Consider the following 25256-nt stretch of genomic DNA (forward strand, 5'->3'; position numbering starts at 1 on the left):
TTATACAGGGTGAGTCTCGAACATTGTGCCATCGATTCATGGCAATATTTCCTTCATTGTCATCCGAAGATCATCATGTGGCAGGTCGTCGAATTCGTCTCGACGTCGCCTACAATACTATGAAGTTAAAATTACCTAGTTTCATTTAAAAATATAACTGTGACCTCGTTTTTTTATCGAAAATCAATTTGTTCTTAAATTTAAACAATTGCAATTTCTTTTCGGTTAAATACTGATTAACTTTCATATGAGACATTTTTTTGTCGGTCCATCGGAAGAGGCATCGTGGGGACTAACTTGTGACTCACCCTGTATACGATAATATTGGTATTCGAGGACCTTTTGTTTCTACAAAACAATACAAGCTACTCGCTTTCGGAGATCGACGCTGCGAATGTTCACTTTACCGGCGCGCTTCCGTTAATTCCGCGAACTCGATTTTTGTGAAACATCGTGGCTACATTGGTCCTCGACATTTGTATCGCCGACTAAAATAGTTAACTGAAAAGTTGCGCGGTAACGTTGGCTGGTGTGAAACGCAGCAGCAATTCCGACACCGCGCATTCCCCGAATTCAGTTGTCACGGCCGGTCTTTTACACGTTCACTTGTGTCGCGCGCGCGCGTCGAAAGTTCTCCATTTTGTAAATCCTCGGCCTCTCACGCATCCCTCTCAAGCTCAAACCGGCGCACACTTGTACGCACTCGGTTCCCCGCACTAAACGGATAGAAATCTGAACGGTGGAACACTTACGGACAGAACAGCCCTCGTCGCCCGTGAAAAAAAGGGTAGTTCCGCTCTCGTGCAGCTCTACGTGTGTGCGCATCGAATCTACAAAGCAAATTGGTGAACGTATACCGACTGCACGTAACACTACAGCGTCATACGGAGAGATCAAACGATTGGTTCAGACGTGTCTGAATTTAATAAATCAATTCGACGACGGAAACGCTAACGAACTTGGCTGGTTATGAATAAAAATGCACGCGTCATTAACAGACTTTATACAAAATAAAAATTTCTCCTCCTAGGTAGGTTCGTTAGGATGAAAATGAACAAACAATTTTCTCAAACTCTTTTTTGTCGTAAGTGCGATCAAATCCACGGTCTAATCGTTGCGTATGTTTTCTGAAATAATATCAGCGAGACGAAATGATGTATAAAATATATTTTATTAGATTAATATCTTATTAAAATATTTTTTTTATTCTTGTTTCATAAGGATCGAAGGTAGAATCATTATGAGACGTTTTATCCACTATTTTTGATTTCATTAGCGAAGTTACCTTGGCTTTCGCGAATTTGTATGTATGAAATAATGGAATAAACATATGTTTAATAAACTGCAAAGGAACTGTAAGAAATAAGAACTGTAACACAAGTAACAAATTTCATCTTAATTTACAAGATACGACATTTATATTTGATAGATCATGTATGAAATGTTCATCGCAATGTACAGTGAATAACAATTACAATATTAAGTTTAGAGTTATATATTTTAGTTATATATTATTATGAATTATATGATTATTAATATATTATATATTATGTATTGTATATTATATATTATATATTATATATTATATATTATATATTATATATTATATATTATATATTATATATTATATATTATATATTATATATTATATATTATATATTATATTATATTATATATTAATTAATATATAATATTATATAATATTAAGTTTAGAGTTATATATTTTAGTTATATATTATTAGAGTTCTATATTTCGACGATAAATCGAAGACAATGCAACAAGCTTTACATTATACCACTATTCAAAATGTTCTCTAACACGCATATATCGATTACATTGCGTACATGCGATTACATATTTCGACTAACAGCAATCAAAACGTGTTAACCAAATAAACACTGATTCAACGCTAACAATGCCAAATTTCTTGGAACGTCTGCGTCGTTATAGCCAGAAATTCGCCCGGATTCATTGTGGCTGTACTAGTCGACTGGTTGAACTTGAGCTGGAAAAAATCAAGTGGGATTGGATCGGAATCTCGACAGTATCATACTATATACACCAATTTCTCGGAATCTCGATAGTATCATGCTACATACGTCTGCTCGAGACCCCGAAAGTTTCGTGGTACATACCAATGCCGGGGATCTGGAGATTTCGAGACGTGATGAGTCGGTGTTCATTGTGTGCCGCAAACTCTCGGCTCCGTCAAAACGCGTCGTGTCAAGTCATTATTATTTCGTATCAAAGACGAACCTCTTGCGAACGTGCCGACACATTCGTTTATTGCCTTTATTTCGTTTCGTCGATTCTACTTTTTCGATTTGTGTATTTACTTTCTTCTAACTACTTCGTCGATTCTGCCTTACCTACTTATTTCATCAATTGCAATTTTTGTCTTAATTATCGTTTCTACTTTTTCCGCTGATTCCATGCTGCGTCGCGATTCCACTCGTTCCATTTTTATTTCATCAATTTGTTTTTATTTATATCAGTTCACGATCTATTTATTTCAGCCAATCGACTTATCTTTCCTCGACTTTAAAATTAGCGTGAACGTGAACGATCACAAAGCTTTCCGGAATCGATACGATTTCACACTCGAAGTTATTCCGACCAACCACGATCGGAGCCGAATGCATAATTCAGTTGGTAGTTAAATGAAATTTCACAAAAATAATCCCACCTGCAAAGTAAATTAACGCGCGGCAAAATAAGTGACGATTCTTTTTTGCGGATTTTTGTTTTAGAATTAACCCACTTTCGTAATTACCGGCACACATACGATGCATAATTCCCGCTGGTTACGCGAGTAGCCGAGAGTTAGGTGGTTCGCATTTACGAGAAGCGAATGTCTCAGATTGCAGAAAATGTAATCGCGTAGGATTTCCGGTGCCATAAAGGAGAAAACGGAGATTTAAAATTTAATCATTTTATTCTAACGAGAATCTAGCAGCTTCGTGAACGAAATTTCATTTGCGGACTGTTTAACATCTCGTATACGTGGAACGTGAAATATGCATATTCCAGGAGAGTCAAATGACAACGCGCACGGTGATCGATTTTCTTCGAGAATGGGACCGAAATGAAAAACAAATTTTCTTCTAAGTGGAAAACTGTTATCCACTTCGATTTATTACCATCTAATTAATTAGTAGCTCCCATACGTTCAATTTGACTAATAACTGAGAAAATGGAAAAATTTGAAGATTCTTTAAACTTTGACAATCATGCTTCTATTTTATCAAAACGAGCATACTTCGTTTTGTTACCCGTCAATAAGCAAGTTCTCAAGTCGTAATGATTTTTATCCTATTTTTAAAAGGAATCGCGCGACGTAATCTGCTCTTAATTTCGCACGAGATGCGTCGTGAAATTTCAATTTCGTCGGAATCACTCCGACACGACGCATCCAGAATCCAGAAAGAGATCCGTCTGGCGTGGAATATTTGACGGGAAGCTGTTCTGTTCCGTTCTCAGTTCAAGTTCAAACCGCAGACCGCAGATGCCGGTCACCGCAGGTCCGACCATTAAATGTCTTTTGTTTCAACGGAGACGCGAGAGAACATCACAACGACCACTCTCTTCTTATTGTTATGTGCGGAACACGGCGACTGCTGGACGAGCAGCGATCAAAATTCCACAAAATCGAGCTAATTCGTTCAATGCTTTCGCTGCGATTCGGACGTACGTTGCCGTCTTTGCTGTTGCAAAGAAGAACAGAAGAATTCGCGTGTTCCCACGTTCGAGACATTGTTGCTCAAAGTTCCGATCACTTATAAATTTGTCCACCGACTTCACAGTTCGACATCTCTAAAAAGTCACTTCAAATGACCTCTGGAACCCCTTATTTCCCGGAAATACTATAATTGTGGGACACCCTGTATAACTATTTTCGGGAAATAAGGGGTTCCTGAGGTCATTTGAAGTAACTTTTTCCTTAGCGAAAATGCGATCCGCGGCTTCGTTCACGAGTTATCGACGAAAAACAACGACCAATAAGATGCGAGCTCTCCTGGCGCGCCGCGGCCGAGCCAATGAGCCGAACAGGGATCCGACCGCTCGTTGACTGGGCTGCGTCGCGCCGGCCTCTCATTGGTCACTCTCATTTTCGTTAATAACTCGTAAACAAAGCCGCGGATTGCATTTTCGCTAAGGAAAAAGTTGTTTCAAATCGCCTCAGCAACCCCTCATTTGCCGGAAATGCCATAATTTTGGGACACTCTGTATATTTCGATATAAGTGCACAAAGTCCGCAATATATTTATCTCGAGAACTACTTCGTAAACGTTCGTGCATTTTATATAAAAATTTTGGATAAATAATCGTCATCCGTAAGAATCCACGAAATTGTAATCGATTAGATAATATTTGCTTTGGCATGTTTTTGTGTCTGCCATAATCACTTTATAGTATTCAGAAGTTAGTGATCGTCGATGATATCAAAGTAACCCGAATTCGGAAGTAACTAATTCGCAGGTCTGAGACTTTAAAATTCGTCCGACAATTTTCGAGAGAATGGAGCTTTTAAAATCGGTTATGTCAAGTACCGGTGTTATTTGCCCCCTTTGGGGGAATATTTTTATATTCAGCTAAAAGTTGACAGAGATACTTCTGGTTCCGCAAATGCAGTTTTCAAGTATCCGCTTCGTACGAGCCGCTGGGTCTACACAATTTTCAGGAATTTTTTAACGAAATTTTCCGGAGTGCTGTTACGACTCCACGCATTAAATTGCAACAACACCGGCTCGGTGAAATATATTTTCGTAAATTGCCGTTCTTACATCTGTACAAACCCTGAAGGAGATGGAGTCGTCGAAAATTTTTTTGAAATATCTGCACCCGCTGTATCTTGGTGGATTGCTCTTTAAAAATGTTTTCGCAGGCATTGTGTACTCCTGAATGAATATTCTTTGATGTATTTGTATACTTGTTTTACAAAACCTAACACTGCGTAAATTTGTTCAATCATTCTACAGTCCTCAATTTCTCCCAGCAATTCTTATAAATTGCTACGATTTTCCATAAAATTTTGTAGCAAAATGAACCAATGAAATATAATTAATATTATTATAAAATTCATAGGTATTAGTACAATTTTTTAAATGATAAAAATTAACGCAGTTATTATATTTACATAGTTTACCACACATTTGAGATATAATAAAAATTAGCGAATTTATCAAAATTAAATGATTAAATTTCATTATAAATTAATTAGTAGAAATTGCCATTGCTCAGAAAAACTTGGCAAGATTAAATAATCTTTTACTCTATAATTACCTATGAAAAAAAATCCAGAACTTGTTTTTTACAGAAAGTGAAACATACATCTGTAAATTTCGAAATGGAACGAACTAAGCAATTTAAAACTAAGTAATTCAAATTCATCGTCTTGTTGTGATCGCTACCGTATTCGTGCTATCTTTCGGCAGAAGCTAGTACGTCAGCGCGGATTTGAAAGTGCTGTATCTTTTAGCGGCACGTTGACCTAATAAGGGGGTGTCTGCGAGCTCCGCGGACTCAAGGAAGCTAAAATAATAGCGAGCTTGGCGGTTGCCAAAAAGCCAGCAAGAATTTGTTAGCGGCGCGTTGCGCGCTGCCTCTATGGCCGGATTCATCTGATTGTCATCCGTTTTTCATTTCTATCCGACAGTGCCACCGGATATCATTTATGGGAGCGATACCAGCGCCGACTTGGCAGTTTCGGAGGGCGACAACGCGACTCTAATCTGCCAGGCGACGGGACGACCGACTCCGAGACTGTCCTGGAAGAGAGAAGACGGAATGCCCATTCTTATAAGGTCCCCTTCAGGTATATAATGACACTATAAAACTCGCGGATATCTTCGCGGACAGACCTCTTTCACTCGCGCTACCTCTTCCGCGAAAAAGGCAGAGAGACGTCGCCGGTGGTTTAATTTCGTTTGTTACCCATTACTCTCTTTGTCCGTGTTTCCGTTGCAACCTTGTGCCAACCTTCCTCCCCAGCCCCCTTCACAGCCGAACGAGTAGCCATGCCAGCCGGAAAAAAACTCATTATGAACAAACACACGTGTCTTCCACATGTAATTCTTCTTGAGGTGTTCTGGCCACTGCGCAGGTGAGTAAATGGTTTTTGGAAAATAACGCTGGGAAAGTATGCTGTATCTTATACTTTCTAGTTGACGCGAACGGTGTCCCAGAGAAATGGCGTTGCAAAGGGTTTTGAAAATGTAAATGAAATATATATAGGGTGTTTATTTTATATAGGACACGCGTAACGTCTCCGCGATGCCTGATGCTAGAAAAAAATGTGCAGGTGAAACATTGCCCGATTTCAGGGAACGAATATGATGGTAGGACATTTTTTGTCAAAGACACTTTAACTCGAGTTTTCCATGAATGGTATTATGACTTTTAAATGACCTTGGATACTATTAAAAACTCGACAGTGACCTCGAAAACTCGACACAAAATGACCTTGCGAAAAATTTAGGTCTTTATATTCGTCTCCGTGAAATCATGCAATTTTTCGCCTGCACATTTTTTTCTGACAACGGAGATTTTACGTGTGCTCGGGATAAAATGAATACCGTGTATAAGTATAAATGATAGTTTTTTAAAAGTATTATTTAAAAGTATTATTTAAAAATGTTACTTTCTACATTCTTTCCAAGTACGTGGAAAAACGTGACTGCAACAGAAAATTCGAAACAAATTTTTGACTATATATAACCTTCGTATTTTGTCTTCACTTGATAACCAACGTGCAACATCCCGTACGAATTCTATAAATGAACAACGCAACCGAAATCCTCGGAACTCGAGAAATCGCGGAACCGAAAGGTACACGATAATTAGCGAAATCAAAGTCAGAAACAACGCGAAACCGACCGGAACTTTGCAACGCGTTCGTTGAATCTCAAATATTACATCGATCGTTACATGAAACGGTCCAGTTTCGTTTCAACAAGATGTTGTTAAATAGCGAACTTCGAGCCGAGGTTCCTTTAATATTGTCGCGGGTAGCAAAGCGGGGCTTACGAGAGCCCGCTTAAATTCGGCAGGCGAATTTGCGATATTCAACGAAGCAACAAACATGTTCCAAGAAAATGAACGCTGCACAGCCGAGGCAGAAGCTCCGAACTTTACAATGAGCCCAGGTTCATCATTGTCCGATTCTCTTCCACGAAATTGCAATAGTTCGAATATCGACTGTTTGTCGAAAATCGGGAATTTAGTATGCGGAGGCTTCCCGGGGCCCCGCAGTATGTACGTACCACCTGAAATGATCTACGACGGTTTCCCACCGCGTTCGTTCTTGCACCCTCTGCTGTTTTCTTCGGCCACGGTTACCAGCGTGGAGCCGAGGTTTATTACAACACTTTCGACCGGTAATCGTTGCCTCGGCTCTTTATGTCAGCGGCATCGATAACGGAATGCGGAATGCGCAACATCTGCGGTCCTCTTTTTTTGCTCCGTCGACGTCGTCGCCGTCCGCCCTCGCCTTTTTTTCCCCACCACCTTTGTTACAGCACTCGATCGTGAACTCTCGCAATACTTTATGCTTTTAATATCGAAACCGTACACCGGTCACGCCGCCGCTGTATCCGATATTTTCACCTGGTGCGCGGGGGCGGCGCGACCGGTCGCGTGCTTCGGCCAGCTTTTATTCTACAAATTCGAGTCGCAGTTCGACTTGCATGTTTTGTGGACTTGTCGTCGGGACATTTTCAATATCGCGGCGCCCTCGATCGTCCGTTTTTATATTTCCTGGCTTTTGTGCGAATGTGTTTAACGGCGGCGCCGCCGTTCGTTCGTTCGTTCGGTTAGTGTATTTAGCATCGGCGTGTGCCGTGTCGCGGAAAATGCGTACGCGCGAGCCCGTCACCACGAAATTTTGTACGCACTCGATTGCCGACGGTTTTTGATTAAAGCCGGTAACCGGTTTACCGCGCGATATTTTTACGCCACGCTGTAAAAGATGCATGCGGATTGTCGGCTGATGATAGCATGCGGTTTCGTTTCACCGGTAAATACGGAGTTCGTGACGAACAATGGAACTTATTTCGCGGAGTACATTCTCGCGAAATCAACGACGGAAACAGAGATGGACAATTTGGGGAGAAGAGACACGATTATTCGTGTCCTGCGGCTTGTTTTTGTAGTTGTTAACAAGCGGATGCTATAAAATCTTCTAAAATTGTACATTTCTGTTTACACGTTGAGTGACAATTCGGGAGAATTTACTGTGTTTTAATAATCCTTTGGCGTGTCGGCCTGTCCATGCGGTGGCTCGCTAATTGGTAGCCACGATGTCTGATCCGTTTCAAAATAATACCTCAAACAACAGTGCATTGGTGTCGAATGAGGGATTTATCGGCGTAAAAGGAATTTTAAAAAATATCATTTATTTGTGAGGAATACAGAGAGATTGTATTTTTTTTCTTTTTTCAGCATATCTTAAAACAGATTTACATACACACGTGTACATGTGTCATAGTTGAAGGAGTTTTATATCTTTTAACAGCACCGTGCAGTTTCTGTATCATGTTTTTAGATTACAAAGAACGTGCACACGTTCCGTACGTTTTGATATTTTTCATTTGACTGTTGCCAATTGAAAGAGCATGACACTTTTTACAAGACTAAAATACTTTTATGCATGAAGAAAGTATTTCGTATTAGTGCAAATGACTCTACTAAAGTGCAAGGTATACATTTTTTTGACATCATTCAATTGTATAATTATTATAAAATATTTTGTAACGCGATCGTATCCAAAGGAGATATTCAATGGTCGATTTTACGTGAACACGAGGACATTTTCTCACTGCTCGAAAACCTCTGCTAAAGCAGGCATTGTGGTTATTGCAAAACATCACATTATTGTTACAGTTACGATAATAATGTGGGAATTTGTTTTAACGTGCATAATATTTAATGAAATTAACACGGTGCATCGTCCATGATACAATAAATTCAGCATTGTAATGAATGCTTGAAATATATGCGAGCGGGAATTTCGATTTTCGTCTCATTCTGCAACACCGCCGAATTCATTTATACGGATCGTACAATTGGATAATTGGTATTCCTGACTGTTATTGCAAATTGGTACTTTTTATCGAATTTTCTACATAAATGCGATTTTACCGCGGAATTATATCGAACTATAAAAGATAAAACTATTTATTGTTTCTCTCTATAAGAATATTGTATATATTTATTAGCATTATTAAAATTGTTTATAATAAATATATGAGTGAATAGCCACGGAAATTTCTAATTTGTGGCGATCGATTCACAAGAATGAAATTGGAGAAAACGATTGTATCGGATACTTGTCTATCCGCCTTCAACTATGTATACTTTACGATCGTGTATATATAAACACACACACACACATACATACACAGAGTTTGTACATTCATGCGATCCGCTGTTAATTACCGCCTGATAGTACGTATGTAGTTTGAAGTTTAACTACCAAGCTGTTCGGTGGCGTAAGTACCAAAGAATATTCGCTATTCACCGCCATATGACCCCACATTAATTCGGTATTAATAGGGTAATTAGGCGGTCCTAATATCCTAGTTGAAGTTCCCTTCGCGAAACGAGGAGGATTTACTACAGTAATAAGACTATACACTGTGGCACATAACTCAAGATTCGGGGAGGGAACAAACGATCTCTATGAACAAAGAAACACGCAGGGAGAAAATCTTTCAGATAATATTATATTTCGATAGACCTTGCGTCCTAATAAACTCAATTTTCTTAAATCACACGTACCATACCTAACAACAAGTCATGACAACGATTAAACAATGTCAAATTTTTCAACGCAAAATTGTTCGTCCGTTAATTGCAAAAATTACTGTCAAGCAGAAAAATAAATTGCACGATCTAAATTATTTGTGCTGGAAATTTGTTCCATTTGACTTGGCAGATTTAATTATTTCTCAATCTCTTTTGCCATAAATTTTCAACTTTTGTACCATATTTATTGTATTCTACTTTTATTATGTCAAATATGGAAAAGTTTTGTGTTTGATATACTACATTTATTTTATGTAAGTTTTTAAACAAATCAAGTTTAGTTACTATATGTTTAATAATGCATTGTGCACCCCTTTTATTGTATCATTTCTCGTGTTCTTTTTTCATGCTTGCGAACATGTCAGAAAAGAAATAAACAATAAGTTTTATACTTACAGATGAAATCTTGATTATAAAAATTTGCGAAAAAAAATTGTCAATGTTTCTGTTATTTTATATTATTTTCACGGACGAACAAGTTGAAAAATAAAATGTTAAATACGATAACCCATCAGCCAAAATATTCGCAGGAAGTCGCAGACATTTTTCTGTTTTCGAAACGAAACGCGGGTGAACCGAGTATTCCAGTTTTTTTTTTCGAAAAAAAAATATTCGCAGTCAAGCGGATTCAGTGGAGCGAGGAAAAATGATTGCGCGCAAACACGTAGCGTAATATAATCAGCATATAAATTTCAGAAATATTCAGGCTGTTTGGTACGTAAATCGATGTTTCCTTATGCGACTACATAACGTATCCTACAGAACGGCGTATGTATGTATATTCAAAGTACAGCATGTCAATTCGGAACGTGTCTGAAATCCATTGGGGAAACGTGTAGAAGCCTGCATTCAAATGAACGGTCAACACTTTGAAGATTTGCAATGGTAAATATTTCATACGATTCGTGACAATTGCGGCACGAACGATTTTCTCCAGTCGCAGAAAGGAATAATAAGAAACAGTATAACTGTTATCTTTCTACGGCGTGTTCGTTTTTTATGGCACGCATATCTTCTTCCAATTTCTATTGTTCGGCTTCGTTGGTTATAAACACGAGCTCTTCGAGTTCCCTTTCGTTACGATTTTGCGATATCGTTGCAATATTTTGCTTTACAATTTTCGTGCTAACAAATACATGAACGAAATATTGATGATTTAGAAATCGATGAGACAAATCGTCAAGAATATAAGCATTCGTTTTATTCATCTGGTCACGCAATCAAAAATTCGAAGTTGGAATATTTGAATATTTATTCAAAAAGTCGTTTCTCGAACGTATTTTTACGGTGTAATAATTCATAATATTTAGAACTACAAGAATTGTTCAAAAAATGAAGTGAAAATAAAATTAGGAAGTCGTGGATAGAAATTAGAACGGAAAGTTGTAGATGATAATTAAAATAGAAAGTCGAAGATAAAAATTAAAATGAAAAGTCATAGATAAACATAAAAATGACAAGTCAATAGGTACAAGTTTCACCTGCTGCAAAACAAGCTATAATTAATACATAGTAAGATAATATAAGAGAATTGTATATATTTATATATATTATCTTATATTATTAATAAGTAGGTAATATACTATAACTATTATATTATAACTAATATATATATATATTATATATTATAACTAATATATATATATTAGTTATAATATAATAGGATATATGTTACCGTGAATGACCGAAATTGGAGAATGTCGACTTTCACCGGTGAATGTCAACAGATACCAAATACGTCGGTGAAAGATCGAATATTTCATTACATTGTTGTACATTCGGACCCTCTCCGGTGTGTGTCGACAATCACAGATATGCTCTGGTGGAGGTCCAAAACCTGTCATTGCAAAAGGAAGTGTCCCACAAATAAATGCAGTTGTAAAAGCAAGGGATTCTTGTGCAATTCAAAGTGTCATAATAGTTAAAGTTGTTGCAATAAATAAGATTTGAATCACATAAGTAAGTAATTTTTTTATTACTATTATTTTCTGTTCTCATGTAGAATGTACCGTGTATTTTAAATTCTTGGTCATTCCTTTCAGAAAGAGAGGCGAATAAGTTACGTCACCCTTGTGGCGTTTTATAGCGACTGAATTACGGAGACGAAAATATAAATCTCCATGTTCAACATTCACCATTAGTGCATGGTGAATGTCAACATTTACCGGTGTAAGTTAGAAATAAGGGTATTTAGCAAATATTTCTGACATACACCAAGCGACTATGTGAATGTTGACATTCACCGGTGAAAGTCGACATTCTCCAGAATATATATATATATACTCTTATATTATAACTAGGTAATATATATATTACCTAGTTTCTTGTTAAAATTGATAATTCTTGTTTCTATTGAAAATTGAACTAAACTTTGAGAATGAATGTTGAACGAAAATCTTGGCCGTTTTATATTCTCTTTCGCGAAAGCAGACCGGCGTACGTTTCATTTCTTGATAGCATCGCGGAGGAAGAGCAATTAAAAGGAAGGGTAAATTTTCAGTGTCACGGGTGGGTCAAAGTTTTCGGTGAAATAAAACGGTGACGTCTCGTTTCTATTCGTACATGTCGCGTCACGTGCTTCTTAAACGTCCGCTGGAAATCCGCGTCCCGTTCCTTTTCTTGCCCAGCAGCAATTTAAATAATTGGATAGTATTCTCGGCGCACGAAACAGAAGGATGGACGCAGCGAGATTCATGAGCTTGTAGTGTAATTAGTGTTGTAAAATCCACTTACCTCATTAGGGCATCTGGAGAAAATAAAAGGAAATTATTTTCCAGACGCTGTGCAACGAATGAAAGGGGCGTTAGTATGGAATTACGTCAGTCAGCGCAGAACCACTTGGATAAAGTTTTTAATCCACGACATGTGAAACTTTTGGTTTACACAGTCTCATCACGTATCTTTCTACATATATTTGCCAGATTTTTCATCGCGTCTATTAACCTTATTTCGTTAATTAACCGGGGAAAAGAACTTTTTCTGTACTCGCCCGGCTGGGAAACTTTCTATGACGAAGATACGCGTATAATTTTCGGCGGCGTTGCATTTACGTTTATTCAGAGATTTAATGGATACCGCGCAGCTCGAGTTAATTGTTGTGCAACTAGCTGGTTACGTCGAGATTTGCTTGAAATAGTAACATTTTTCTTTTATTGATCAACGATCAAACTTCTCTCTCTGTACGAGTAGTTAACATTTCTGAATATAAGATTTTCCGACCACACATGAAAAGGTATTCCATAATAAGAATATTATTCTAATATTCACATTCATTTGTTCATTCATTCATTCATTTTGTCAATATTTATAGACCTAATTCTTTTTTGCGGTATTTTACTAGGTAAACGAGAAATAAACTTTTATGAACTATTATTACATTAATTTTTAAATACCAAAGAGTGGAAGTTCTTCGACTTTGTTACCTTATTGTTTCACATTTTACATTAACTTAAACTGTATACGTTGTAAATTTTTCTCGCGACCTGTAATAGAGTATTTTTCTTTTGATTTATTAATTACGTTTCGTCGTGCGCGCGATTGTATCCTGTCGTTCGGTTGCTCAACTAAAACTAATCACTTGCTTTATCACCGAATAACTTGATAAATTCACTTTGATTTCGGTAATAAATCGATCGATCGATAAATTAACTGCTAGTGTCGCAGCCATCAAAAGCTATTTTATTGTGACCATGCAGTCAACGCATTGATTGACAAGCTAAACTTGGTGAACAATAATTAATTAAACACTTTGTCCCGCGTTAAGTAACCTGATTTAAAAGTTGACTAACCGTCGGACGTCGTGAATAAACACGCTCCTAGAGCAATCGTAAATAATTGTAGTATAATTATCGTGCAGATATTTATTTTGTAGTTTCATGCCTCGTTGCGTGAGGAACAATGAAAAAGACGATAAAACAAGTTATTCTTGTCACGGAGAGATAAAAAGATATGATATGAAAAATGGTTAAACTCACATAAAACTGATCTACTAATTTAAACTAAATGTATAGTTAATAATGATACGTTAAACTTTGCTAAAATCATTCGAATTGTAAGTATTACAAATTCAGTATTATTTTTATAACGATCGAAAACTCTTTCGTTTATACCACCAGTTTAAATTCCATGTATAATAATAACAATAATGCGTGTGTGTGTGCTTGCATTGAAATACAAATTTTTTGAATATTTTTCTATGCTTATATTCTTAGTTATTCTTCGTTAGAACTTTGCAATTTATTCTTATTTGCCAAAAGTACAATTTACAAGGTGGAAATTAAAAATGATAGTGAATCTATGACGAATGTCTTGCAACTTCATTGTGAAATACTCTCAATACTGTCATCTTTACCAAATTCAATACCTATAAATAACTAATTAGTAAAATAAACAGCACCAAAAAATACATACATACATACAATCAACGCAATCTATCGAATAAAAAGAGAAAATATAATGGAACAACATGAAATATCATTTCGTTTTGTCGTTATTCAGTCACATAATTTGTCTACCAACTCAACGAACAATCTTACATTTTTAACACTACGAACACTTCTGAGAATCGATTCAACTTGTTCGTTGTTTAAAATTTCCGAGTAAAAGAATTTAGAACGCATACCGACGGATTCGAAATCCTTAGATATCGTATGAGCCACAAGCGTCACAAGATCACATCACAAACACCAGGTCACGAAAATATTCGCTAGATAAACAAAAACATAGTTCACTTACAAACGAGAGAATGAGTCACCGTTTTATAGTACCGTAGATACCGCAAATGTCAGCATTCGTGCAGGGTCGAACGCGAATAAGGAATGCCGAGCAAAGATTCGCCAAACGAATAATAATAAATAATGAATAATAACTAAAATAATGGATAACTAAAATAATGAATAACTAAAATAACGAATAACTCGAACGGAATAAATAACCGAATAACGATGAGTTATTTAATCCTTACTTTCACTCGAACACAATTTTATTCGAACAGTGCCGGACGCTTTTTTCGAAAACGTATCCGTCCGGATAAATAAATCAGACGTTCTAGGTTCGGATATCCGAGGTACCCCGCAGCAGAAACGAAGGGACAGGCGAGAAAGAACCGGGGCCGTTAATCAGCTAACAAGCGAAAGAAGAAAGAAACGCGGTAATCACCGGCCGTCGCGTGGGCACAGCGTCGTCGTCGTCGTCGTCGTCTGTTCTATTAGGCCTGAGAGGCTAATCCCATCTCGTCCTGCATCGATGATGAGCAGCGCGGCGCGGCGCGGCGTGGCGCGGCAGAGGGTGCAGGGTGCTGCGGGGATGGTGCGAAGTCAAGAGCCGGGAAATTTTCGGACGTGAGCACACAGATTGGGCGTAAGAACATGGCGGAGTGAGTATAACGAGGCAGGTCGTTGAAACAAGTTTCACCTTTTGAACTCGAAGACAGGAACAGCGGGCGCGCGTGTAAAGAAACAGAGGATGGGAATTCTCTTCATGGTATCTTGTACCGGCGCACACAGCCGCGGAAGGACTTAAGGCCCGTGTTAGTACGTACGGCGCCGGGACACGTACAACGAACCACGGGAGCGATTCTGCACCCGCACAGTCCTATCCAGGAGTACATAGAGCACGCATATACGTGCAATATCGTTTGCACATACATCGAGGAGGAGGCAGGTGGTAGTTTCCGCTGCAGAGACCCGAGTTAGCAAAACTTTGACCGACGTAGTTCCCGCCGCCAACCCCGTTGCCACCCACACACCCTTTCATCTCTCTTCCTCCCTCCCTCTCACACACTCTCTCTCTCTCTCTTGCTCGCTCGCTCGCTTTTGGTTTCCCCCCTCTCTCCCTCTTTAGCGCTGATTCTACCCCGCCGGATGCGGCTGAAACGCTCAAGGCTCCCTGTATTTGTCTTTTCGACCGTAGATATTTTTCCCCGTCCGCGGTAGTTAACGATTGTCGTCCGGAAGAATGCTATTAAGATCTACGTGAATGCGCGAATGAGCGTATTCATGCTTATGAATTAATGGAGGAGCCAAAGAGCAGACTAATTACGAAGATAAATCGGTCCTCTCCGACAATGGGTGTTCGATTAACCGGCTATTGGCAACGCGACTCCGTGTACTTTCGGAGGAACTGCTCGAACAGTTTGCAGATGCGCTCGCGAGCAAAAGGTGGCGTCCATGTTGTCATGTCGGTTCACAGGAGAGCTGTGATCGGAGCTAGGTAAAATAGTATATAGGGGGTGGACAAACTTTTGATCGTTATGGGCGACCTGCTTTTTTTTTTAAATTATAGGTGACGGTGTAACAACGTCGTATGTGTTAAGTGATCGTAAGGAAAGTAGCAATTTAAAGCCAAAAATAAGTTTGAAATAAACGTTGATAATATCAGACAGGTGGGCGACTAGGAATATTTACTAGGAATAGCCACCCCTGTAGTATATCAACCATTTTTACTCGAATAGCGACTCCAAGGCGCCATTAAGATTGTTCTGTCATGTCTCGAAAGTACGTTAACGTTCTCAAATTTGTTTATTTTATAAAATTGTCGAATATTTAATTGTCGAAATTGTTGCATTAGTCCAAAAATTCAATTGCATATATACAAAATATACTGAGTTATGTAAAATGCTGTGTACTATTTTGGATTTCGAGTTATGTGCAGATGTATCATTGTCAGAATTTGATTAATGTCGAATCGATTTCTGAGCATCTGATAATAGCATGCAGATTGCATTTGCGAGAGATGTCTTTGATCAGTTTCTATAATCAAAGGATCCGACAAATGCGATCGCATCGCCGAATTGTTTTTTTTTCAGGACAACGTCAAATAAAACGCGTTGTTTTCGCGCTTCGATTGAAATTCGGTGGGAAATCGTCGTTTGAAAAATTCCTTTGTTCATTCGAATATTGCTCTGTGTAATAGAATCATGCATGGAATTTCGCTGTGTCAATTAAATCGCCGGGAATATTAACTGAAATAAAAAAAAGATACCTCGGTTCGAACTTTTATTATTAGTGTTTATAACTAATTACGTATATATAATTCTCCGTGACAGAAATTTAATTACTTTTTATTGCGAAGCTGACCTTGATTGAATATTTTCGTCTGTGGTGCGATTGAAACGAAAACGATTGGTTGGTTTAACCAAAGATTCGATGTATTTTTTGACACAATAAGCGAAAGGGGTACGCTATTAATTAAGAAAAAATTATGAAAAGACTTCGATGGATGAGGATACGGATTACTGTGCAGTTTTATTTGTATCGACTTCCAACGTTACTGAATTTTACAATCTTCTTGATTTTTCATATCTACATTAATCGTTACAATTTTCAGCACTATCAATAACAGGTAATTAAACGAAAACTGTGTTATCTTAGCCGCTGAATTTGATACATTTGAAATTGCAGTTCGGCATTGTTCTGCTGGTGAAACATATCGTATAAAGCGTGAAATTATTAGCACAAGGATAATCAAGTTTATATAAACATACGTCGTATAATACACAATGTGATAATATGTATGTATATCGCCGCAGTCTTCATAGAATAGATAATGAAAATGTCAGATAATGGATGGTCGAACAATATCACATAACGATTGTGCTGGCAGCTTTCGATATTAATTAATAAAATTGTTATGCGCGTACAAAGAAACAACACGATGATATCGTACAATACGCAATGTGTTAATTTTCGGAATCTCAAATTATTGGATACAAAAACCGAGAAATCTTCTGCTTCCCATTATCATTTTGTACCGAACAAATTTTGTTCGATTGCAAAAAGAAACGCTTGATTTATTATCTAGGATACTGTTCCTTATGGCTCTACTTTGAATAAATATATTAATAATATACAAAATGAAAATTCGCACTGTGCGGATTTATTCAAATGTATATTGTTGGAGAAAGAAGCTACAAAAATAGAATTTGGATAGAAACCTTTCTTTTTTTGGACAATTCCAAATAAAACGTTTTCAGTTTGCATATTTTGCATACTCCATATAGTTTGAATATATCTTTTTTTAAGTGCACATGCAAAAGTTCATTATGAATGTCAATTATTTTTATTGTATGCACTTTCAAAATTCAAAACTCAATATATTACATATTACATATTATTACATATATTATTATATATTATTACATATTATTATATATTATTATATATTATTATATATTATTATATATTATTATATATTATTATATATTATTACATATTATTACATATATTTAATATTAGTACATATTATTACATATTACATGCTCGGCACTGTAGAAAAAAACAAACATCGACTCGTTACATTCGCGAAATTCCTAATGACGAAGTAGTTCAAATCAGCGTAGCTCTGAAAGGGCTCGCAGTGTAATGGGCTAATTAAAAATCCCGAGCCCCGAAAATGCAGAAAGCAACGATTCAGCAAAAACTACGTACTATTCCCATCCCATACTAAATATACTTGTTGCGTGTCTCCCATACAAGCCCACAGTTACGTATACGCGCTCGTTCGTGTTCATATGTCCCACTTCCCCGGCTCATTGAGATCATAAACCACCGCAGATCCAAATGATGAGTCTTACCGTTCCACGGCGCAAATTAGCCGAATTTTATAGGACGTTTACGATCGTTCGTACGCCAGTCAAATCCGCGGAACGGCAAGATCCCGCGCGTCGAAGCGAGTTTATAGGGTAGCGGAGCCGATTACTGTGTGCCGTGACCAATCGCCGAGCCTCTTATTAAATTCCATTGTTCTTTTATTTTCTTCATTTTCTTAATCAGAAAAATACAATATGTCTTGTTCGAGAAATGCGAAGCTAATTATGCCCCAAAGAAAACGAACCAAAGACAAGGCAATTGGCCACGGCACAGTAATCGGCTCCGCTGCCCCAATCCGTTCAGAAATCCCGTTTAGCGGGTAGCGTAAATCATTTCCGGAATGGCGGCAGTCGAGGCGCGGCATTTATTTTGTATACGAAGGAGACGAGAAACGAGGATAGAATTGCTAAACGAGAGTAACACCTCTGCGTCGAGTGGTTCCCGGGGATAGCAGGGACGGGGAAACGATAGTCAGCGGGGATGAAAGATCGCCGACGGAAAGCCGCGAAATGGAAAGAACATATCTCGGGACAAGAAGTTACAGCTCTCTGGTAGGAAACTTTGATCTAAACGAAACCTGGTAGAACTTTTAACCAGGTCGAAACAGCGGGCTAATGCAATTGAACGAAGAAGGAGGAGGTGGAGGAGGTGAAGGAGGAGGAGGAGGAGAAGGGGAGAGTATCTTGGTTGCGGGGAGACGGTTACCGGAGGCATGTCGCATGTAAAACAAGAGGGGCCGGAAACTCGATACAAAACGTTGTAAGCGGAAGAAAAGATGAGAAGATATATGCTTAATTCACTACTTAGCCGGCTAACGAGTTCCTTAAGTGAGCGAACGCTAACGAGTTTACAAAGCTCGTAAGAAAAGCACTATCGTCGGCTGTGAGAGCAACGCGAGATGCATGGCGCGACCGAGCTGCGGCGGTTTTCTACGGTTAAAAGAAAACCACCGGCCTAGACAATACCCGCGAACCGTTTCGCAATTTGCACCCGGGGAATTTTTGTCCCGTAAGGCTCGTAACCTTTGTCTCGGGAGATAGAATTTTTATCTGTTCCCTTTGTTGTGTTTTATGGCCGCGGCTCTGCTGGCGTCTACCTATTCAGCCATCGGAATTGTTAGCGTCCGCGGACCATAGGCGCGAATATTTAATGAAATCTCATTGGACGCGGTCGATCGAACAGCTTATCCGCTGTGCCGATGATGCGAAACGATTTCGTTCGCTGATTTGTACGTTTCTACAACGCGAAGACTAACGCGAAGTCTACGACGCGAAGTCTACGTTTCTAACGCGTGTCTATTTTTCGAGATTTTCGATCACCGTTGTTGAAGGTGAATTTTTGATATGTATTTTTTGGAGCTCGTAATATTTAACGACCAGCTGCTGTTTGTTAATCAGAAGAGTAGAATACGTTTTTAAAAGGAATTAGAAATGAATGTCGGAATATAGGTGCATCGACGTAAGGATTCATTTTATAGAATAATCTGTTCTTAATCGCAACGAAATAAAGTATATTTGCAGTTCGATTTTATTCTTACAATTGAATTTTTACGGGTGTTTTTGATATTAAAATATTCTGAAACAGTTATATAACATATATGTAAAATATGAAAATATAATATGCAAGAAATATGTGGGAAATGCAGCATACGCAAGAAGTGCATAGAAATGCAGCATATGCAAACAAATATGTAGATGCGCAGCATATGCAAGAAATATGTGTGCAGAATATCGATAATATGAAATAACAATAGCATGTTTAATTGTTACTCAAATAATACCGAATTTTAGAAATACATATATGATAAACATAAATGGCATGTGAAATACGCTTTTGCATATGCATTTTAAGAAATGTATGCAAAATATATGGAGTATGCGAAATTTGAAAAATTTCAAGAAGTTTAACGAGAGAAAAATTTCTACTCGGATCCTATTCACAGTTTCTTTCTGTGGTCAGCCGTTTCTATTATCATAATGGTATTCCACTTTTTACCACAGAAATGAATTTTTACATGTTAACAAATGAATTTATGTAATAGAAAAGTACGATGCTATAAGAATGAAGAAATAGTATCAATTTTTTTTAACACAAACTTTCGCTGCTTGGGCATGCGTAGCAATTTTCTGATTATGCTTGTTAATCACTTGTGTTTTGTTGTTAATAAAGTTTTCATAAGTCACATATATTGTTTGTTTTTTGTATCTTCGATGGAATTGCTTGGTGTTTTTCGAAAGTGTTATCAATCTTTATTTGCATATCCGATTCTGCAACCAATTGTTTATTAACAGTATTTGAATATCGTAATGTTAATCCAGCACGAGCATTTATAAATGTAATGTATGCATGACGGTGTCACAGCGCATGTTTAAAACCATTTGTTGCAGGAGAAAATATTTTGTACTGAACATTGTTCATTCAGGATAATGAAAGATTTACAATGTCAACAGAACTTTATCGAAGTTTATAAAATATTTAACAACTAACCAACTGAATAGAAATATTCGTACAGTGCTACAGTATTGATAATAGCCCGTTGCTATGAAAGCAGTAATAAAACTTGTTAATAAAAGACAGTAATTAGCCATCTTCTATCTTTGAAAAAATATATCGCATCACATAGCATAGCTATACTATAATATTATGACATTTCAATATTACTGGCACACGTCAAATGAATTATCAGTAAACTATAACATAATCAATCTTGTCATTTTATTTGCTTATTTTTATTGCCAAATAACTATTAATATCTTCCATTAGTAGATTAGCTAGAAAATACGTCAAGTTTCAACAGCAAATTCCATTAAACGAGGCATGATAATATTCGAGTATTATCAGTCAACGCATTACCACTTAATTACGTAGCCATTTCCAACACGTCAAAAACTTTGAGGGTAATTACTTATACGTATTACGTAAAATAAATTCTCATGTAGCAGAGAATAGCTGAGGGCAATGGGAATTTAAATTGTCCTGTTAAGTTTCACTAGAGTCACGACGTCTTCCGGCTTTAAATTTATGAAGCAGCCATTATTTGTACTATAATCACACAGACAATTCTAACGCAATAAATTCAAAAATCAATTGCTCGCGTTGTTCGCAAGATACACTCCGTTATAATTTTCAATATTAATATTGAGCCACCAGTTGAAACCAAGAAAAATTCGAGAACATATTATTGATAAGAGCTACACGAAAAACAATTTTTAGAAAAGTATAGTTTAAAATAAGAATGAATATTACATGAAAATACGTCAGATAGACTCTCTCTCTTTCTCTTTCTCTCTCTCTCTCTCTCTCTCTCTCTCTCTCTCTCTCTCTCTCTCTCTCTCCCTTTCTGTTATAATTTTCAATATTATTAATCCACCAGTTGAAGTAAAGAAAAATTTGAGAACATATTATTGATAAGAGCAACACGATAAACAATTCTTAGAAAAGTATAGTTTCAATTAAGAAATAATATTAAATGAAAATACGTCAACTGAAAATACGATAAACTTGTTTGTTTCTATATCTTGCAACAACAAGACATAATTTATCGTGAAAGATAAAATAATCTTGACATGAAATAACATGAAATAATACTTCAAACTGTGATGGATCCGGCTCTCTCTCTCTCTCTCTCTCTCTCTCTCTCTCTCTCTCTCTCTCTCTCTCTGAGTCTCGTATTTATTAATACTGATGCGTATCAATTCGCAAGCACCCCGTGGCTGGCATTAAACACAACCGAGCCAAGTTATTGGCGTAGCAAGACGGATTTGTTCTGATTTCCTGTGCCACAGATGCAGTATAAACGGTATTATTCAGAATCAAACGAAAGCATTCTATATTTTAATAACTGTTTCACGCTTTCCTGGATCAAACGAGTACTTAAATTTGAAAAGTATCGATGATAACGGAACAGAATATTCGACGCGTGAAAAGTAAATTAACTTTCACGTTCGAGAGTGTACTCCATTCATTTGCGCGCAGCTTCGCGTTAGTTCACGTTCCAGAGAACAATACTTGAACATTATAATATTTATAATAAACTGGAATAACTTTCATTTTACCGACCTCATTGTCCCTCGTTTCATTTTCCACAGACTCTGGATCTACACTTATGTTCTTCAACAATAGTTCAAAAAGACTGTGAGATCGTTAATAGTTCAAGAAAAAATCAAGGAGAAAATCCTTTTCTTGCTACACCTTCTTTCAATTTTTTTTTTATCATTTTTCAAGAAGAAATTTACAAACTTCGTTAACAATCTTACCACGAAACTAATTTTTGCCATTGCGACGACCAAACGTCGAAGAACAAATGAAATAAGAAAAATGTGAGGCGAAGAAGGCTTCACCCTTTGGGGTTGATTATCTTCACATGGACTATGTGATGCATCTAATTCCCAAAGCTGCGAACAAATAATTTAATGACTAACAGCATAAACTGTATGCCAGAAATTGGGATCTAATCGGACGTTCGCAACGTTGCATCGTTAACAACGTTCCATCAGAACAGACATGAAATTCGAATCTAGATGGACGTTCGCAACGTCGCGTCAACGAAGACCTACAATTAAACTCGGAATCTAGAATTACAATCTAGACGGACGCCCGAAGCTTTTCGTCAAACTAGATCCAAGTATAAACCGAAAATTAGAATCCCGATCATCGTTCCAGACGTCGATAAATAATTCGGTTCCCCCGCGACGAATTCCCAGCCTTTCCAATCCCCGGACATGAAACGATTAATTCCACTCCGGCTGAAAACGAAAACACCAAGCAACCCGAAAACAAAAATAACAAAAAAAGAAAAATCACTCGAACCGCGCTCGTAAAACAAATCAGAGAAACCGTTCCACTCTCCTCGCGGGAAGGTGCCCGCGAAACCGATTTATTCAAGCCGATTTCCATAAAGCAGCGTCAAGCGTGCACTCCCGTAGAATGAGTTACACCGTATGCTAAAGAGTGCAAGAGAACAGGCTCTCGCGGAGGCACCGTTTTGACGTATAAACGCGCCGATAGCGTCAAACAAATCCGGGCATCGATAACCCGGGCTCGGCAGTCCTCCATTTATCCCTCGCAGCATCCGCAAACCCACTGTGAACCTTTCCCGTCGAAGACAGTACATATGTACCTACACGCCGGAGATAGAGAAACGGGCCGATTCTGTGCCGCGTTAAGGTACGAGTAGTTGTTTCGGTACGTTCGCAGCAGAAAGTTTATCGCATACGGGTTCGCGAGTCCTTTCATAAACGTATGAGAGGTTGTTTAGCGGATAACGAAGATTTTAGATACGCCTGTACACGTTGGGCCCACCCTCTACACACGTGCACTGCGTCCGATAACTATAAAACCGCCAAAATATCTTCGGCTTTTATAGATGGAAATTTGTATAATAATGAACGAAGTATGCCAATTCGGATTAAGATAGGATTGAGAAGATTTTAGATACGCCTGTACACGTTGGGCCCACCCTCTACACACGTGCACTGCGTCCGATAACTATAAAACCGCCAAAATATCTTCGGCTTTTATAGATAGAAGTTGGTATAATAATGAACGAAGTATGCCAATTCGGATTAAGATAGGATTGAGAAGATTTTAGATACGCCTGTACACGTTGGGCCCACCCTCTACACACGTGCACTGCGTCCGATAACTATAAAACCGCCAAAATATCTTCGGCTTTTATAGATAGAAGTTGGTATAATAATGAACGAAGTATGCCAATTCGGATTAAGATAGGATTGAGAAGATTTTAGATACGCCTGTACACGTTGGGCCCACCCTCTACACACGTGCACTGCGTCCGATAACTATAAAACCGCCAAAATATCTTCGGCTTTTATAGATGGAAATTTGTATAATAATGAACGAAGTATGCCAATTCGGATTAAGATAGGATTGAGAAGATTTTAGATACGCCTGTACACGTTGGGCCCACCCTCTACACACGTGCACTGCGTCCGATAACTATAAAACCGCCAAAATATCTTCGGCTTTTATAGATGGAAGTTGGTATAATAATGAACGAAGTATGCCAATTCGAATTAAGATAGGATTGAGAAGATTTTAGATACGCCTGTACACGTTGGGCCCACCCTCTACACACGTGCACTGCGTCCGATAACTATAAAACCGCCAAAATATCTTCGGCTTTTATAGATAGAAGTTGGTATAATAATGAACGAAGTATGCCAATTCGGATTAAGATAGGATTGAGAAGATTTTAGATACGCCTGTACACGTTGGGCCCACCCTCTACACACGTGCACTGCGTCCGATAACTATAAAACCGCCAAAATATCTTCGGCTTTTATAGATGGAAGTTAGTATAATAATGAACGAAGTATGCCAATTCGGAATAAGATAGGATTGAGAAGATTTTAGATACGCCTGTACACGTTGGGCCCACCCTCTACACACGTGCACTGCGTCCGATAACTATAAAACCGCCAAAATATCTTCGGCTTTTATAGATGGAAGTTTGTATAATAATGAACGAAGTATGCCATGCTCGAAATATGCCAATTCGGATTAAGAAAGCATTGAGGATAGATTAGGGTAGTGGAGCCGGTTACTGTTGAGTGACCAGTTGCTGTGTGCTTGGTTTGTCGGCGTTTCTCGGTACAATCTCAAATATAGCATACTTCATTCATTGTTCGAAAATTATGGTATTTCTGGGAAATGAAATTCTGGGTTGCTGAGGTTATTTGCAATAACTATTTCCTTAGCGAAAATCCGATCCGCCGCTTTGTTTACGAGTTATTAATGAAAAAGTGAGACCAATAAGAGGCGAAATCAGTTGGCGCGGGCGTGGCCGAACCAATGAGCGGAACTGGGCGTCGACCGCTCGTTGGCTCCGCCTTGCGCCAGCC

General features: G+C 38.0%; 1 protein-coding gene across 1 annotated transcript in view; it reads left to right on the forward strand.

The window, feature by feature from the left end:
• Positions 1–25256, forward strand: part of LOC117228809 (lachesin) — a 196246-nt gene that overhangs the window by 158741 nt on the left and 12249 nt on the right. Inside the window, exon 5 of the mRNA XM_033484816.2 lies at positions 5658–5816. Coding sequence (XP_033340707.1) covers positions 5658–5816 — 159 coding nt within the window. The remainder of the gene's footprint in view (positions 1–5657; positions 5817–25256) is intronic.

This window comes from Megalopta genalis, chromosome 12 (genome assembly GCF_051020955.1).
Source record: "Megalopta genalis isolate 19385.01 chromosome 12, iyMegGena1_principal, whole genome shotgun sequence".
Taxonomy (NCBI): Eukaryota; Metazoa; Arthropoda; class Insecta; order Hymenoptera; family Halictidae; genus Megalopta; species Megalopta genalis.